This window comes from Cicer arietinum, chromosome 7, assembly GCF_000331145.2.
Source record: "Cicer arietinum cultivar CDC Frontier isolate Library 1 chromosome 7, Cicar.CDCFrontier_v2.0, whole genome shotgun sequence".
NCBI classification, from domain to species: Eukaryota; Viridiplantae; Streptophyta; class Magnoliopsida; order Fabales; family Fabaceae; genus Cicer; species Cicer arietinum.
The window spans coordinates 2,896,846-2,916,217 of record NC_021166.2 but is presented as its reverse complement, the minus strand read 5'-3'; the positions used below and the strand labels follow the sequence as shown (position 1 = coordinate 2,916,217).

Below are 19,372 nucleotides of genomic sequence, written 5' to 3'. Positions count from 1 at the left end.
TCAACTAAAGATGACTCTACTATGTTCACCCCAAAAAAAAAGTTACTACCTAATATGTATAAGTCTCCCTCTTTTTAGCAAACCTAGCTAGCTAAAAATTATTGAATCATACTAACAACTCTAATTTTTTATTTTTTACATTTTAAAAGTATGGACTATACAATTTTTAATTTTTTTTCCTCTTTACATTTATATTTTTAACAAGTGTCTTTTTCATCCATACTAAAGCTCCAATTGGTAGATTCGCAATCATCACACTTTTGACAATGGTCACGTCATTAAACATAGCAATAGTGTGTTTAGTATTATAGTGAGATTGATAAAATTACAACCTAACTACTGTGGTTTTCAAAAATGACATTGCTCCGTTGCTTGCATTTGTTGTGAAAAAGAAGAATGAGACTGCATGAAAGTCTAACGACAATGAAACCTTGTGGCCTCAGAACAGTAAGACCGTAATTTTGAGACCAGTGCCCTTTCACTAAAATCCATGTAGACATTAATTACGGAGATTTGCTGTTGTTGGGGGAACTAGTAGCCGTCAAATATGCACCGTGACAATGCCTTTGATTTACCCTCATTACTCATAGTCAGTCATATGGCCCTGTCTGTTTTTCTCTCTTGTCTTTCTCTGTCTCCTCAATTCACGTACTACTACTTCCTTTCTTTCATCTCTTCAATCATAACCTATTAATACCTTGAATTCAAATTGATTCCCCTTAGATTTTTTTGGCATGTTTAAAAACCAGTGACCAGTTGTTGGGCAATTATTTAATCTACATGAAAAAATCATCGGATACTGCAATAGACTCATATGGAAATCCCTCCTGTTTATTTACTGCTTTTGATATTTCCTTTTATTAATTAAATGATGATAAGAAAAACCGTGAGTTTTGCTTTGCCCATTGTTGTAAAGAAAAGTCACGGGTGCCACATTTTCCATTTGTATGCCAAAAAGAGCCTTGGACTCTTCTCACTTCTCACCAACTACCATTTTATACATTTTTTAATTCTCTTTCAAACTACTGCCAATATGGGAGAAGATACAAAATTACTAATATAGGACCACCAAATACATCAACTTTTTTTTAAAATATTGTTTATATTTCATTCAAGAGCGGCAAGTAGTTTTCTTAATGCTAACCTGTTTTTATTTAAATCTTCATATTTTTACATAGACAGATATGGTTGGATCCCCTTTGTGTGTGTTTCTCTCTCATGTCAAAATTAATTAATATTTATAAGAAGTAGAAAATTTCAAGAATAATTTTTTGACACCGCACTTTTTTTGGGTGGTACATGAAACATGAGTGGAAACACCTTGTAAATCAATGAATCATGTCTCAAGATGACCAACAGAAGCTACCAATAATGGAGTAAAGCAACTCCCTCACTAAACTGAAGCAAATAAAAGTTTGTTAATTAATGCTACTCATAGACCATTTAAATATAACATTCCCTACTTTTTTTATTTATTAATATTAATAATTTATAACTTTCTTTATTATAGTGTGTTTGCACTGTGAATTCACGTGTTATACTGTAGATCAATTTTAACTTCATTTAATTAACTAAGCTAAGTGAAAAAGACTTCAACTTTTACCCTTTCACATGGAAATTTCTAAACTCTGCCAGTGCAATGCCTCAAGAGACACATTGTTTTGGGTCTTGTCCTTTACTGACACCAAAAACAGTTCTGGGTTGTTCTCCACAAACTGTCTTTTCATTGTTTTGGTGTCTGTGTCACTATATATGGGCCTTCTTCAATTCAACCACCTTTTGTTCTTAGCTTCTGGTTAGTTACCAACTTCAAAATCATTTGTTTTGAGTCATTGCTGAGGAGATTGTCCTCTGAGATTGGAATGGGATGAGGGTGGTTTTGGCACTGATGTTGCAGCTGCTAAAGGTCTTCATCATCATCAGCTTTGCACTGGCAATTCAAGGATCCAAAGGTAAGAGTTTGCTTAATGCTCACATTTCTTTCTTGAGGTTAATCCTTTGTTAACTTCTCAAATTTTGTTTCCAAAGAAGAAACACTTTTGCTTAAGCTATAAGCACTTTATTAACATACTTCCTCTTAAGTTTACAATATATCAAAATGGATCGTCTACAGCCGCTGCATTATAAAGCTGGCTGTAAAAGATCCAAGTTATAATTTTTTAATCAAACTGAGCACTTTTTTTTTTCCTGCTAACAAAGTCTAATTTTGATTGATATATATATTTAAGATAATGCATGCTGCTGATGGGTTTAGAATTTAGATAGTATGATCTCTTCTTGTATTCTTGTTTAAATGAGATGACATGCTATTAAAAGTTCAGAAACAAGGACTTTTTTTGCTTTGCACAATGCTGCTGATTTTAGTTTTTTTAACTAGGGATTCTTAAGGTTCATAATATTTTAAGCTGTTGAGGTGGCTGAAAACTACTGCTTTGCAAATTTCAAATTTGATTTTCCAGATCAAGACACACTTCAAAACCAACCAGAAGAAAAATAATGAAATAATTACCAACGATCCAAATATCAAATTAATGCTGAAGTGAACCTATGTGTTTCCTTGATTAATTGGGCGTTAATTTGCTAGGAAGCACTTACACAATTCAATTATATGATTAAATTACGTTTAATAGATGGTTAATGGATATAATAAGTGCCACAACTCACTAATCATCCATTGAACACAATTATTCACAATTTTGACCGTCATTAACCACAATCTTTGTGTCAAAATAACATTATGGGGAGGAGGAATTTGTTGGCAGCAGAGATTGAACCCTTGACCTCTTTCATAAAACTTCTCTTATAATTTCTTTTTGATTTCCCACAGCATCTGTTATATCACCAACAAGTGCATTTCCAGTAATTCCACCATTGATTCCAGCAGTATCTCCATCAAAATTACCAGGTGCATATTTTATGAAAAATACACCCCTCTTTTGTCATTTGTTGTAAAATATTGTGACTGTTACATTTTGCTTTTAATTACTAATTGTTGTAGCTAACTATTGATACTCTACTATAACTAATTTTTAAATGAATTTTGTTAACAATATTCAAATTTTCTCTTCTGGCTATCATTTTAAAGTGTTCAACCTTTGTATCAGATTTAACCTCTAGTATGTTGATTATGTTCAAATGGTATTGTGCAATTTACTTCAATTCATGGATACCTATTTAACAAAAATTATATATGTGGTGCAGCATCTGTTCCTTCTCCCATATCCACTCCTTCAAGCATCATCAATCCAGTAAAGGGTGGAGCGCCTATTGCCGCACCTTTCTACAAAACACCAAAGCCATTTCCAGCTGTTATTCATTCCCCGGCTCATGGTAAGCTAACACTAAAAGTTGAATGATTGTAGCTAGAGATTTTTCCTATTCCCATTGTGCCATTATCATAAGCATTTGAAAATTATCATAGAATTGGAGTTTAATCTTAAAATTAGCCAAATAGTATGAAATTAACATCATACTGGAATCTTTTGTGAAATATGCAAGGCAATAACTTAAATGGTACTATATAGTTTATAGTTTATACACAACTGTTCATTTATCTGCTGTAGCTCCTGCTGCACAAAAAGGAAGACAATTACATCTTGCTCCTCAGTCATTAACTTCACCTCCATCTAATAGAGAAAATCATTCTCCTGCATTGACGCCTTCAGTCTCAAATTATAAGCATCATCATACAAGGAACATAATTACCATCCCGGCTCCTGCATCATCATATATGGTTTCTCCTCCTATTTCAAGACCCCGAGGTTTGCTGCACTGCCTAACTGATTTATTAAATTTTGTCCCAAAATGAAGTTTTGCTGCAATTGAAAACATAATCAATTTTTATGTCACACTTTGATATAGATAGAGAAATTCCTCCCTCATTATCACCAACTAGTAGACAAGGACATCATGTTCTATTACCAATGAACTCAGGTACCTATATTAATATTATGAATTTCTTAGATATTGATTCTATGAGAATGACAAGTAAACAAAATGCATTTCTGATTACTTGTTTTTTCAAAATGTGGACCAAATACATTTGACCTTTTGCTTATATTAAAGACCAGAAGGAAAATGTTTTATGCTGGGGCCAAAGTTTCCAATATCTGTACTTTTTGGATTGTTCTTAGCTTATTCATCATACTTAAATTTACTTTATTTTATTTTTTATTTTATTATCTTTTCAGATTGTTTATCAGCTGTCTGCACAGATCCTTATGTAACTTCTCCTCTTGGAGCTCCCTGCAGATGTGTCTGGCCCATGCGAGTCGGTCTTCGCCTTAGTGTTTCTCTTTATAATTTCTTCCCTTTGGTCTCGGAGCTGGCTTCTGAAATTGCCAGTGGGGTTTTCATGAAGCAAAGTCAAGTTAGAATTGTGGGAGCCAATGCAGCAAACCAGCAACCTGATAAAACTATTGTCCTTATTCATTTGGTGCCACTTGGAAAAAAGTTTCATAATACTACAACCTTGTTGACTTCTGAAAGATTTTGGCATAAAAACGTTGTTATTAAAGCCTCCTACTTTGGAAATTATGATGTGTTATATATTAACTATCCAGGTATATATAAATGTCAATTTCTTTATTGATTTACTAATCCCTTTTCTCTGATTCGGATTTCATTGGTGATAAATTTTTATTATGGGATCCTATTATTTAAATTTTTATTACAGGTTTACCTCCTTCTCCTCCTTTACCACCTTCAAGCATTACCATGATAGATGGTGTTCCATATACCACTGATGGAAATAATGGAAGGACAATAAAGCCTCTTGGAGTTGACATACAGAAGAGGCAGAATAGAGGTGATCTTAGTAAAGGCTTTATTGCCATTATTACTGTTTCAGTTTTTGTAGCAGTTGTTTTATGTACTGCTGCTGCATGGATTATGTTCAAATTCAGAGTTCATGTTAGTCAAACAGCATCAACTCCAAGGCTTTCACCTCCTTCTCTTACCAAAGCACCAGGTAATTCAACCAGGTGAATTAGCTAGAGCATTTTACTCCCAGTTTATTCCTTTATCTAAATATTAATGTTTGATCATTAAAACAACACTGTAGTAACAAATAACAAATTATCCAATCTAATAGAGGTTGGATCAAAATCGAATAATAGTATGAGATATAGAGAAAAGAATGTATCATTTTTGGTGAATGAAATATGTATTAGTGATTGAAAAATCAGTTTCAAATTAGTTACTAGCATTGTCCTTTATTCGAGACCTATACTTTTTTCATGTTTTTTAATATTTACCACATAATTATTGTGACGAATCTTACAAATCTTATGAATTTTGCAGTTACTGCTACCGAGTCATTAATTGGAGACAGAGGGGTTGGTTTCGTTTCCTCGTCATTTGAATCTGGCATTGCTGCTTATACAGGGTCTGCTAAGACATTCAGTATGAATGACATTGAGAAAGCTACTGATAATTTTCATGCTTCAAGAGTACTTGGAGAAGGTGGTTTTGGGCTTGTCTACAGTGGTGTCCTTGAAGATGGAACAAAAGTGGCAGTCAAGGTTCTAAAGAAGGAGGATCATCAAGGTGATCGTGAATTCTTAGCTGAAATTGAGATGCTTAGTCGTCTTCACCATAGAAATCTGGTCAAGTTGATTGGTATATGTGCTGAGGAGGACGGCTTCCGCTGCTTGGTTTATGAACTCATTCCAAATGGAAGCTTGGAATCACATTTACATGGTATTCAAATCAAGCTTCTTGTTTGCTTTCTCTCTTATTTAAGTGTTCTTTCTTTTCAATACAAATTCTTAGTTCCTAACAAATATAATGTTCTTATCTTATTTGGTCTTTGTGACAGGGATTGACAGGGAAAAGTGCACACTTGATTGGGGTGCAAGGATGAAGATAGCTCTTGGTGCAGCTCGTGGTCTAGCTTATTTGCATGAAGATTCAAGTCCTTGTGTTATTCATAGGGACTTCAAGTCTAGCAATATTTTGTTGGAAGATGACTTCACTCCAAAAGTATCTGATTTTGGATTGGCCTGGACTGCTACAAATGGGAAAAATAGACACATATCAAAACGTGTGGTGGGAACTTTTGGGTACAAAGTTAATTCTTACCTTATTTTTTCTATTTTGAAGATTTATAGCATGTTTGGTGTGTGAATAGATTTTCTATCTGTCTGCTTCCTTTACAAATATTTGAAAACAAGAACATTGTGAAAACAATGTGTCAGTTTTGTAATGGAAGTGAAATTGGAAATAAAAACATAGAACATTCCAAACAAGTCCTTATCTCTTCACGTCATGTTATTTGGTTGTGCTCCAAAATAATCATGGCCTTAAAACATTTAATCCTGATTCGTTACAATCAATTTCCTTTCCTTTTCTTATCAAGCTAAATTCAATAGAAACAACTATTGAATTTAAATGCATGGGGCAATATCTGCATTTGGTTGAAACATTTTATTTTCTTGTTAATTTTCACAATCATGCATAATACATTTCCTGATTCATATGATTTTGATGATTGAAAAATGAATTATTCAGTTACGTGGCTCCGGAGTATGCAATGAATGGACACCTTCTTGTTAAGAGTGATGTTTACAGCTACGGCGTTGTTCTTCTCGAGCTTTTAACTGGACGAAAACCTGTAGACATGTCACAAGCTCGCGGTCAAGAGAATCTTGTCGCTTGGGCTCGTCTATTTCTCACAACTAAAGAAGGATTGGAAGCAATAATAGATCCATCTGTAGGAGTTGATAACACAACTTTTGACAGTGTGGCCAAAGTAGCAGCCATTGCTTCAATGTGTGTGCAACAAGAAGTATCAAACCGTCCATTCATGAGTGAAGTTGTTCAGGCTTTAAAACTTGTATGCAATGAATGTGAAGAAGAAAAAGAAGATGCTAGTTCAAGAAATTCTAGCGAAGAACATGATGATTTATCTGTTGTTTTAGATGTAAGAGACGGCAATGTTTGTGGAAATTTGCAAACCACATTCTCAGCTACTAACTTTGACTCTGAAGTTGTTGATATTGAAAGAGGGTTGTCAGTGGCAGAAGTATTCAGTTCATCAGCTAGAATTGGAAGAATGGAGAATGAATTATTTAGAAGAAACTCATATTCAGGTCCTCTAGGAACTGGAAGAAGCAAACAGTTGTGGAATATAATGAGAAGGCTTTCTGGTGGTAGTGTCAGTGAACATGGAAATATGTTCTCAAGTAAATGACCATGTTATTGTTACCATAGAGAAATTGCATTTTTTGAATTTTCTTGGTGGATATATTATCTCTATGGTTTTGTTAATCCACGGTTTATAGTTCAACATTACAAGAGGCCTTAGTTCTTTGCTTAACTCACCTCTTAACCTGAGACGCACAGATGTATATTAAAATAAACAAAACACATAGAGATAATTTATCTTTTTTACTTTAAACATATTGTATATTTATAATATATATTGCCATGTTTCCCTGTCATTTTTATACCAAACATTTTAGTCTAAAATATTTTAGTCTGAACGATAATTTTATTCAGTAAAGTTGTTGAATTTTTAAATAATTTGTAATTTGGTCCATAAATTAATTAGGTTTATTTTCGATTAGTTATTATTGGTTATTTTTGTTTTGGATGTTATTTGGCGAATTCAAATTTTCTGGGAATTGCAATTTGCAAAGTCACATAGTCGGGACTTAGTGGATGATATGATCCAATTTTGACGGTTCTAAAAATATAAATATAAGTTTTAATTTTATAATTAAAAATATCTAGTCTAACTTTAATTTAGAATATCCGTGCTCGACAAATAGTCAACGATGCCTTGACCGCATGTGAGTTCGCCCTTTAATGCTTTCTCAATATAAACTTTGTAGACGGAAGGTGCGCATCAAAATGTTATACCCGACAAATTAATCTGATCAAGATCAATAAGAGTTAGACCTAAAATTTAGAATATCAGCATTCTTGGGAAAATAAAAAAATAAAAGCTTATTTAATTTACATTTCAAAAATTTTATTTTCATATTTAAAAATTTTAAAATTTATTTAAATTATTTGTTTATAAAAATTGTTTTATAAAATTATTTTTAATATTATATTTTTTAAAATTAAAAAAGTAAAATAAATAAATGATATTTTACTCTTTTTTTTCTAATTATTTTAAATCTCCGGTCAAAAACTATTTTAAAATTTGGAATTGTCAAATAAATATTTTTAAAAATAATTTTCTAAAATTTATTTATAAAATAGTTTTCAAAAAATTGAAAAGTAAAACACAATCAAACAAGCTCTAAGTGTTTTTTTTATTGTGTTTTATATTTTAGTTTTTGAAAATTATTTTATAAATAAATTTTAGAAAATTATTATTTTCTTTTTATTTTAAAAAGTCTGTTTGACAACTCTAATTTTTAAAACAGTTTTTGACTAAAGTTAAAAAAATTGAAAAATTAAAAATAAAATACAATTTATCTATTTTGCTTTTTTAGTTTAAAAAAATATAATATTAAAAATAATTTTACAAAACAGTTTTTAAAAACAAATAATCTAAACAAATTTTTTAATATTTAAATTTTAAAATACTAAAATAAAGTTTTTGAGATATGAATCAAACAAGTCCTACATACTCAATTTTATAAAATGGTAAGATCATAAGAGTTTAATTGTATATATTTAAAAACAATTTACATCATTAATTGATTGTAATTATTTAAAAATATAATATAATTTTAAAAGTAATTATCAAAAAATCAAATATCTATGATAATTTAATGATCGTAATTAACTGAGAATACACTCAAATGTAACTACCTCTCTCAACAACGAAGATTCCAATTCGAATTTATCATAAATGTGGGAGTCTAACCTTTTCACCAAATTCAATTTTAATCGATAATTCCATATATAATTTTAAATACTGATAATATAATAAATAAATTTATTTATTCTTAAAACATCATGGATAGAATTAGATATTTATTTTGTTTAAAAAAAAGTGTTTTGTTATTGGTTCAGAAGAGTTTAGCAGTAAAATTTACCTACTAAATAAATAAAAAAGAAAGAGATATCTCAGTAGCATGTCATATCGGATGTCCATGTAACTGAGACGGTTAGAATTAGTCATTTAATCAAAACAATAACAACTGTATAAAACGGTGTTTTAGCAAAAAGTGGGGGTGTTGAACAAAATTTGGACATTTCAAGTTGGGCTTTATTTACTAAAAAAAAAAAAGTTGACTGGAAAAGAAGACTATAGACACATAATAGAGGTGAAGTGATTAAGAACTGAGAAGGAGGGGGTTTACACTTTGCAGTTTGAAGTTTGAGGTTGTGAAGGTGCAAGATCTACCTTTGTATTCTCCACATTGTATCATGGTAATCTTCATAATCCTTTCAATTTCGTTTTCAATTTCATTTTTCTATTCTAATTTTCCATTTTAATTTTGTGGAAGGCTCCAAAAGCGATCGCGAGTCCTATCCCTGATTCACTGTACCCCACACTCTCCATCATCAACCTCGCCATCGGTCTCATCTTAACCGCTTCTTTCTTCATGTAAGTTCCGATCCCATATCCTTCCTTTTTCTATTTCTTCAATTCCGCATTTAAACACGATTTTAGTTTATTTCGCAATTTCACTCTATATCAACAACACTGGATTTGATTTCGAGCTCTAATTACTGCTTCATGAGGTTTGTGTAAATTCAGATACCTGTTTTATGAGGACTGTGTGTCAGTAGTGGGATGCAGATTTTACTTGTTGGAGTTATAACTAGTGATTTTGCAAATGTGAGAATGGTTTTAATCTAGGATGTGTAATTCATCAATTTTGATTCTGATAAGAGAGTGCTTGCTGAAGAACCTTCTTCGTGTACTTGTTTTTCCATTGTTTGAATGTTTCAATGATAGAAAGGAGGAAAATCTCCTTCTCTTCAAATTAGATGCAAAGTAAAAGTGGGGTATTGTATGGATGGAAGGAATGGACATGTTTCGTTGCATTTCATCCTATTTTAAACTAATTAAAAACACAATCTCATCCTATTATTAACAATTTTAATCAATAGAATCTTTAATAATTTCATCTGATTCGATCCCACTCCATTCTGATCCATTCCATTTATCCTAAGGAAAATCTCTTCAACCTTGGGGCATTTGCTTATATGTCCATTCAACTGAATCCCTCACTTTTATCCACTTGTGGTTAACCACTTAAAGCAAAGGTGAGGAGCATATTGTTTATTACCAAACCAATTGTAACACAAATAGAAGTGAAATTTTACTGTATTATTTACCAAAGGATCCTGGACGGCAACCCAGATCCTTGTATAGCAGTGTTTACAATAAAGAAGGGAAAAAAATAACTATTGGCGATTTAATAGTGCCTATGCTCTCCTAAGTTCCAATTCCAACTAAGTTTGAGTTTACCCCTCAATTCACACTCGCACATGCTCATATAAGTATAACCACTATCTGGCTAACGAACTTGCACACACATCTACATCCCCTCTTCAGTGCCACCTCTATCCCACTTTTGGAAGTTTGATCTGGTGCATCGCTCCTTTCTTCATTATCTCGTACACTAGAGATTTTGGGTATTGGAACTAGGCCATAACATGCATTATTACTTGACCATTTGTCATATGCTGATCGGTTCTTGCAATTTTTAAAACTTCCATTGGACCTAATATGGATGTGCAGTTTTCAGTTTTCACTCTAAAATTTGAATTGCACTTCAAACATCCATAATTACATAAAATTGCTGAGTGAATCATTATATGTTGATTGGTTTTTTGTAATTTCATGAAGCAAAGGTGATTGCCAAGAATGGGTGTATTATTGTAAGGTTGGGTATGTACGTGAAATGTGACCCTAGAACTGATTGATACAATTGGTTTTATGATGTATTAGTGATGGGTGTGTTTAACATGGACTTGGCATAGTTTGGATTAGCTTATAGTTTATCAGAGTTTCTCAATTAAGATAGGTTGGGTATGTTTATGGTTCTTCATTAGTTCATTTAAGAAATAGTCCTTACAAGCTTATAGGTGTGATTGTTTGAAAAGAAGTTATATGTGAGCGCTTAAAAAGTTGAGATGCAGAATCATGATTTGAGCTTCTGAGAAAAGCTATTGTTTGAAAAACTCAAGAGCCAAGAGTTATTGCAAGATTTTGTTAATATTTCATTTTCTTCAAGTGCTTCTTGAGAAGTTTATTCAAATTAGCTTAGTCTTGTGTTTTTGTGATGTATTACCGATGAAGTGAGATCTTGAAGCTTTTAAGAGATTAGAGGTTTCCTGATTTCCTGTTAGCTGAGTTTCAGCTGACATCTTTTGTTATATCTTCTATTCATTCAAATGACATCTGCATCTTTTGTAGTTATGAAGCAACCTCTTCTAGGAAAACCCGTTCCCTTGCTCAGGAGCTGACAACGGGAGCAGTTGCATCAGTCTTCTTGGTATGTATTGTTTATACTTTACACTTCCTTCAATCTGTCAATGGTTGACATGATACTGGTAAATGTTGTAAACTTATGCTTCTGTCTTTATCTTCTTGACAGGGTTTTGGGTCCTTGTTCCTCTTACTTGCCTCCGGCGTTTATGTCTAATAGTTGATCATCAAACTGTATGAAATTTTTGCTATGCAGATAGCTTTAAGTTTAAATGAAAATTTACATGCAACATTTTTGTTTTACATCTTGCTCTAAAATTATGTTCTTAAACTGTCAGTGACATAGCTGGTTGTGTTTAATGATCAAGATGTTTATGAATTGCTGAGTTTTTATGCTTGATTATCTATTGGGGGAACAATGCATTTTGATATTTCTACGAAGATTAGGGTTGATATAATACATAGCATTATTTGGGTCCTCCCTGAATAGATGGGTTGGCTGTGGATTGGATTTCATGTTTGCATTTTCAACTCCAACAACAGAGTACTTCCCTCAAATAGATTTGTTCTGTTTCTGTATATTTATGAAGGATTGAAGTAATAGAGCATCTTTGTTCTTTTCATTAAAAAATGAAGGTAAAAAATGCTTTCAACACCAATGGTGAAATATACAAGAACAATAACAAGATTTAAAGAATGTTACATGGGGATTATACATTAAAATGATGTCAAAAGTTCCATTCGAATTTGGATGACTAGAAATTCACGCATTCTGGGATTTTTTACTATTTCAATTCAACACGAGATATCTTCCCGGTGAATATCATGAAGACCACGATAGCAATTCTGCTTGGGGTTTCTGACAATGAAGAACGAGAAGAGTCACAACGAAAATTGCGATTTAACAAGAACGAGATATATTGTCAATAACACATACAATTCCCAGCGGTAATAGATTATGATATTCTCACTCTTTGTTCTTCATTTACATAACTTTAATGAGCATGTGTGATGGCTTTCTGTCCCATGTGATCACTCACCAGTCACCTGGCGTATAGATCATTAACTAATGAATTCGACACAACAAAACCAGCTAATCAGATAATTAGACCTTTGGACATGATTTGCCATGTGAACTTGCTGCCATAACAAATTGCCAAAACGACGAGAAATACGATCATATATCTTATCTTTCAAATACTCGTTTGGGAAAAAAATTCTTTGAACAAACAAAGGATACTGAGTTTTATACGCTTAAAATACGACATACAGTTTGCATTTTGTGCATTTGCCAAATGAAGTGAATTGGAACTAATTTCAAATTTTGATAATGTGAAAGTGACAACGAAGACATAACTTTCTTCACTAAGGAGAGTATCAAAAGTGTCACCATATATTATAGGAGTAATTAATTCAACGTGGACAAGTCAGTTTCTGAGGATGGTATATTGGTGTGTGGTCCTGGTCCCTATGAAAAGGCAACTTGCTACTTGTGGTTTTCTGACAATCATCATTCGTATTTTCGGCTCATTTCAAGCGATATGAGCTTCGTTATAGTTTTGATTTCTGTCTCTGATTCAGAAAACACATGATGAATTGTCTACATTCATGTGTTTTCTGTCCTTTCTGCTGTATTGAAAGCTAAAGATAACCAAAACAGCCTGTTTCTTCTACCATTTCTCCTTTTTCCACAAAAGAAAAAGAAAGAAAGAAAGAAAGAAAATGTCCTTTCATTGATCTAATGTACTCTATACTTGGGTAATTTTGTATGCGTTTCTCTTTTTTAGTTTTTATCCGATTATGATTGATTTCACGGTGGATTAATAAAAACAAAAACACTTAGAGCGTGTTTAGGAGGATTGAAAAGAACTATAAAGTGGAAAGAATTGAATATTTTGGAAGAAGAGGATTTTAGAGTTTATTTTTTTGAAATACAATTTGAAAACTAAAAAATCATATTGAAAGATTTTGAAAAGCGTTGATTAATATTTCAAATCTAATTAACGTTATAATACTTTTAATATTAAAAATATATTATTATAATAATTTATTTTCGTTCTCTACAAAAATTTTAAAAATAAAAAATAATATTTTTTTCTACTCTCCTTCCTTTACATCCCTCTCCTCCAAAAATAACCTTATTATTAACCTATAAGCCGTTATTTTATTTCTAATTTGTAGAGATACAGTACGAGTATTGGGTACGTGATAAATATTTCAAAAACAATCAATTAATTTTTTTTATAAATAAATTTAGAATATCATGAAATGGTTTTTCACAAAAAAATTAATTTAATTTTTTAACTTAAAACAAATTAATTACAAATTTGTAACCTTACTCTAATTCTATAGATGTAGTTTAAATCATGTTATCTATATATTCAAATAAATAATTCAAATGCATGACTATGGAGATCGAATGTAGTAAAAGAGACTATGACGGTCATGTTTTAATGTCCACCATTCATCTTATGTTTTAAATGAAAAAGAAAATAGTTAAAAATAAAAATATAAAATTGGATGGAAGTGATTGAAATATGACTCCTAGAACGAGGAAATCCATTCTCTTTAACAGAGACCAGCTATGATAGGATTCTTGAAAAACTCAAGGTTAAAAATGATACAGTGTAAAATTCTATAGCAATTACTAAAGAAATTAAGTTTTGCCGATTACATTCTTATAATGCAATAAACTAAGATGTGAGTTTTGACGGAATAAGATAAACAGTGTAATAATCAATATGCCTAAAATAAAGGGAACGGACGATAAATTTTTCTTACAGCAACTCATTTAATGGTTTTACCAACCAATAATTTGGACATCTTTTTTCTCTCTTCCTATCAATTCTATCACATCTCAACATTTTTGTTTACCAAAATTGGAGCGTTTTGTTTTGTGCACGTTCTCGTAGACGGAGACCCTGCAGTGACCTTTTTGTTTCAGTTTTTTAATTCGTTGATTTAATCAATTAAAAAACGCAAATTAACGGCGTGGATTTCCATTTCCATTACCCACCACGTGGCACTTAAATAACGGCGTCAATGAAAAATAAATATTTAGTGTGGGACCCACCTCTTATTAAGCAAATATCCAAAACCTTCTAGATTATTCTTTTTCATCGCAATTCCCATTTCCTTCTGCGTTTTGAAATTTCAACTTCCACACATTCTCTCTCAACACTCTCCCTCCAAATCCAATGGACTGCTCCTCCTCCTCCGTCCAACCTAAAGCCGAATCCAAAACAGCACATTCAGCGTCCAACATTGAAGACGAAGACCTTTTCAGTATCTTAGAAGAAGATTGGGAAGCGGCGGTTAAGTTCATTAATGATCCTTACTCCTCCCTCCTGGTTTTTCAATCTTCTTCTTCCTACGTCACTATCAACGGCAATGAAGAGACTTGCGGCTCTTCCTTTTCTGATTTCGGTACTTCTCTGATGGCAAGCGTCGATGTCAGCTTCAGCCCCAAATATGATCAAGTGGTACCGCTTCCAACAATGTTCACTCCGCAGGTCAGCAACAACTCTCAACAGTATAGTGTATAGTTAGAATTTGTCAATACAATACAACACAAGAAGTAGAAAACAAGTATTGGTAGTATATAAAGGGTGCGTGGTTTGTTATTTGTTTAAACGGTTGTTGATTAAGTTTACTTTCTTATTCCGTTGGTTATTTACTTTGTTTATATTAATTTGAAAATCCAAAATTAGTTTAATGACCGATTAAAAATGGAATTCGAATGTAGTAGTACCATTTTGAAACGGTTCCCTTTGGCGTTGGGTCTTTTCATTTGGTATAGTCCTCTTTAGGCTGACATGATGAGTCCTACTCCTCCTTTTGCTCTCACCAACAATCATATAAATCTAGTCCTCCCATTAAGAACTATATGGAAGATGTTGATTTTTAGAAAACAAATATTCTAATTGTAAAATCATAATAGTTCGATCGTGACTGAATGGGACCTGCCATAATGTTGAGATTGTGATTCTCTACTTTCCCTTCTCTATCTTTGCTAACTTTTTTCCTATATTTCTGCTACTCTATTATTTTATTTGTCTCATACTCATTTACAAAAATAAATCTGTCTAAAAGATCAACTATCCTTTTAATTTCAATACACTTTTATTTATAATTGTATTGTATACTAATAATAATTATTTACATAATTTTTAATAGAATATGTTATTCTACACATTTATAATATTGAAAACATATTAATATCTATCAACGACAATTTGATAATAAAAACGATATTGTCTTTTTTATTTATATATTCTTTTAATATGTATGAAATGAACTCAGATAACTCAATTATTTAAAACGAATTAAGTATATAATTTTTATGCTTTCGTCTATTATTTTAGTCAAAATAAAATTTGAAGGTTATAAGGTGGCATGTCACACATATATATGTAATATTATTTTAAGATTAAATATGTTTTTAGTCTTTAAATATATTAATTATTATTTTTAGTTCCTCCTAAATTTTTTTTTGGAATTTTGATTTTTCTAAATTTTCTTTTATCAATTTTAGTTCTTGCAATTTTACAAAAGTTCACGTAGCATATTTTAAATGACTTTCGTTTAATGATATATCATTGATAAAATTTTAAAATAGCATTAATTTAATAATTTATCTATAACTTTAAATTCAATTGTTAAATTAAAGATTAATTTTCATACTAAAATATAATTTTAGAAAATACAAAAGTTTTCTCTATAAGTATATGAAGCATGAATATTAACATGGAACATGAGAAAAACATATCAATACCAATAATAATTTAAAAAAAATTAATTAATCAAATATAATTAATATTTCTAAGTCAAGATGTGTCGGTGCATTGCAATGAGGAAGAATGCTAATAGACCACGGTGATATGTCATATTCTTCATCTCCAAATTTAATTGTTGCTGAAGATTTGGTGTCATAATTTGCAAGGAAATGCGGCACAACACAAGCATCATTTTTTGTCTTGAATACCTGACCGTAAAATAATATTAACATAAATAAGAAAATAAATTTACAATATAGAAGCATGTATGTTGACTCAACAACATTGTTGAGTATTCTCATAAAAACTACTTGATGGTGTTTACCTCTAAGCGATTATTTGTTGTTTAGAAAAACTTCGTTATGTTTTTGAAAGAATATTCCTTAAAAATATATATTTACTAAAAAAACACATCAATACAACATATTTTAAATGACATTATTAATTTATTGTAAAAAAATAAAAATTGATTTAGTGGTTAAAGTGAATTAGTTATATAGTAGAATATTAAAGATATCCCTATTTTTTTTTTCTATCTTCAGTAAAATATTAATAACTTTAATTATTGAAAAAAATAGATAATGTAAATAACAGTAATAACAAAATACATGTAAGAAAAGACTGAGCAAATTTGATTGGATTTTCGAATTAATCATCAATCATGTCACATGTTTACACCTCTGTGTACTTACATAACAACAAATATAACAAAACTAATTAGATACATAATCTTGATAATAAATTTTAGGCATTTGTTTGTTTTCATCGACCTACCAAGCTGTCCACATTTTGGGTTTGTAGTTCTTGTTGGGAGTGAAAAGTTTTCGCAATAGAAACCATTGCATGTATAAATCTATTGCCTAATTTAAATATGGATTTGAGGCGGAAAAATACAAAACATTACATTTATGTTTTTTTTTTAAGAGTATAGTAACGGAATTCACACACTAAATAAATATAGAGAATTGAAATGTTGTAAATTTAAATTTGCATCTTAGCATATTAAATATTCTCAAAATATTTTATCATATGAGCTATACCTATACGATAATAATAGAGTTAATAAATCTTAAATCTTGCTATTTTCTATGAGAAAAATTAAGGTTTTAAAAAAATCAATAATGAAATATCAAACAAAAAATTTCATAAAAAAGTATCAAAGAGTTAGAAGCAACAATTTTAACCCACCAAAATACCAAACAAAATTAGAGGCATTCATGAGTGTCGGTAGACTTGTCAATCTAGCTAGTGGCACAAACTAACTCAACTTGATAAAAAAAATCGAAGGGATTTTATACATAAAACCAACTCAACTTGATGAATTTAACCAAATCGTATCCTCAAAATAATACTAAATTTTTTTGTACATGAAAAAATGGACGATTTTTGTAGTTAACCTTTTGACAAATGAAACTAAATTTAAAACTAATACAAAAATATATATGATTTACCTGACCAGGAGAAGGTTCATGTATATTCTAAAACACATAGGTCTGTATAACATCTAAGCCTCCATCTTTGACCTTTTGAATAAGGTCTAGCCATATCTACAATTATCTCAAGACAATTGACATATATAATATATTTGGACATATTTGAAATGGGGTGAATTTGATAAAATTACCATAACAATGTGATTTTATCAAAAATTTAAAATGTATTAGTTTTTGTCAAAAAATCATGATACTTTATAGTGACTATGTCAAATTCACTGACAATTTAAACATGTATTGACAAAGTCGATGAGCCATAAAATATTTCACCTCTCGTGTACATGTTGGATAGTGAATGGACCCAGAAATCAAAATTCTTCTATGTCCATTAACAAAAATGGCCTTGTGATTATAAGTCACAGAGGAAGTGACTGCACAAACAAAAAAATAATAATAGCAAGATAAATAACTTTCTCCTAAGTAAATTCTCCATTAGAGAAATAGGCTTTTTTTTTTTTCTTCAGACATTTCACAATACCTTTTTTATTCTTTTGAGAAATGTAAAGAGATTTAACAAAGGTAATTGAGGGGTATGGTGCTGATGGCTAGATGGTGAGAACTATATTAGAATCTTACAACTGCTTTATTTATATACATTTCGAAAACCAAAGAACATAGTTTAGTAGTATAAGCTATAGAACTTGGGATCCAATTTTTCTTTTCTTCCATGACATTTGAACCCACATAACAATTATTAGTGTACAGCCTTTGCCGTCACCTTTGCTAAATGTATCTTCACTTCCTTTCTTACCATTATTAAACATTTAAGACACATGTTTTTCTTTTGATTTTTATCATCTTTGATTCTTTTTTTTTAAATTAAATAAATTTATACTATGAGATCATAAAAAATCATGAATTTCATTGAAATTTTAAATAGAATTCACGTATAATTTACGTATAATTTATCAATCGTATAATTTAAGACTTACATTTAACTCACAACAAGTATAAGTGAATAGTTCAACCATCTATATCAACTATAATTGATAATTACATCATTTCTTTGTACAATACATTTAAAAATAAACTCTCAATTTATTTTTTTAATTCATCACTAAATCTCCAACTTAGTTGCTAAAATAAAGAAATCAATAAAATTTATTATTTTGGTAAATATACAAAAAAAAAATATGTTTCGTTAATCCCTACCATCTTAACAATAATAAAGACTCAATATGTATTTCATATACTTTAAAAATTGTCTATTACTATGTTTAAATATAATTTATATCATTCTATTTCAATTTATTTATGATTTTGGTTCTCTCATTTCTAAATCCACTATTTTGATAATAATTTTTAAAATATTAGACTTTTTTTTACCTATGTATTTGAAACTTTCATAATGTGACAAGAAAAATGTTTATATGATAGATGAATTGATGACGTGACACTAACTTAGTTGGATTATCACTTTTTTTATTGAAGGTAGATTATTACTTAAAATTTAACAAATCATCTATGTGTTATCAAAATATACATTAATCCTTATTATCATAATTAAAACCAATCAAATTTGATGAAAGACAATTAAGGTGAATTATAACTTAACAACTCATTTATATATTGTCAGTTCAATTGTCGCCATAACATCTCAGTTGATTCGTCAACTAAATTTAAAATTAAATGCATAGTTGGGAAAAGTCACATATTTAAAAGTAAAAATAAAAATGATAAATTTAAAAATGAAACAAAAATAAGGGGAGGTAAACTTTATTTAAGCCTTTCTTTTATATATTTTAGTGACTAAATCGGAA

At 30.5% G+C, this 19,372-nt stretch overlaps 2 protein-coding genes across 4 annotated transcripts; both read left to right on the top strand.

The window, feature by feature from the left end:
• The first annotated feature begins 6 nt into the window (after nucleotides 1-6).
• Nucleotides 7-7,455, top strand: LOC101491795 (receptor-like serine/threonine-protein kinase ALE2). 3 transcript variants are annotated; one of them, XM_073363812.1, is made up of 10 exons: nucleotides 7-1,952; nucleotides 2,828-2,905; nucleotides 3,202-3,330; nucleotides 3,666-3,761; nucleotides 3,862-3,933; nucleotides 4,191-4,562; nucleotides 4,676-4,969; nucleotides 5,302-5,700; nucleotides 5,819-6,062; nucleotides 6,511-7,455. In XM_073363812.1, exons 1-10 carry the CDS (start codon nucleotides 1,868-1,870, stop codon nucleotides 7,190-7,192), a joined length of 2,451 nt encoding a protein of 816 aa, XP_073219913.1. In that variant the 5' UTR covers nucleotides 7-1,867; the 3' UTR covers nucleotides 7,193-7,455. The 3 variants fall into 3 exon arrangements, with proteins under 3 accessions (XP_073219913.1, XP_004507933.1, XP_027192577.1); XM_004507876.4 differs by having other exon boundaries at nucleotides 3,564-3,761; XM_027336776.2 differs by lacking the exons at nucleotides 7-1,952; nucleotides 2,828-2,905 and having other exon boundaries at nucleotides 3,204-3,330; nucleotides 3,634-3,761.
• A 1,739-nt stretch (nucleotides 7,456-9,194) lies between these two features.
• On the top strand, nucleotides 9,195-11,723 carry LOC101491483 (uncharacterized). Its single transcript, XM_004507875.4, has 4 exons — nucleotides 9,195-9,333; nucleotides 9,411-9,511; nucleotides 11,333-11,411; nucleotides 11,514-11,723. The coding sequence occupies exons 1-4, from the start codon at nucleotides 9,331-9,333 to the stop codon at nucleotides 11,559-11,561; spliced, it is 231 nt and encodes a 76-aa protein (XP_004507932.1). The 5' UTR covers nucleotides 9,195-9,330; the 3' UTR covers nucleotides 11,562-11,723.
• The last annotated feature ends 7,649 nt before the right edge of the window (nucleotides 11,724-19,372 follow it).

Excerpts from the sequence above, each read along its gene's own strand:
- LOC101491483 (XM_004507875.4), top strand. Across the intron at positions 9,512-11,332 it reads TTAACCGCTTCTTTCTTCAT|TTATGAAGCAACCTCTTCTA; the intron begins GTAAGTTCCGAT and ends CATCTTTTGTAG. Across the intron at positions 11,412-11,513 it reads CAGTTGCATCAGTCTTCTTG|GGTTTTGGGTCCTTGTTCCT; the intron begins GTATGTATTGTT and ends TCTTCTTGACAG.
- LOC101491795 (XM_004507876.4), top strand. The coding sequence starts at position 1,868 with ATGAGGGTGGTTTTGGCACTGATGTTGCAGCTGCTAAAGGTCTTCATC. Across the intron at positions 3,331-3,563 it reads TATTCATTCCCCGGCTCATG|CTCCTGCTGCACAAAAAGGA; the intron begins GTAAGCTAACAC and ends TATCTGCTGTAG. Across the intron at positions 5,701-5,818 it reads CTTGGAATCACATTTACATG|GGATTGACAGGGAAAAGTGC; the intron begins GTATTCAAATCA and ends TCTTTGTGACAG.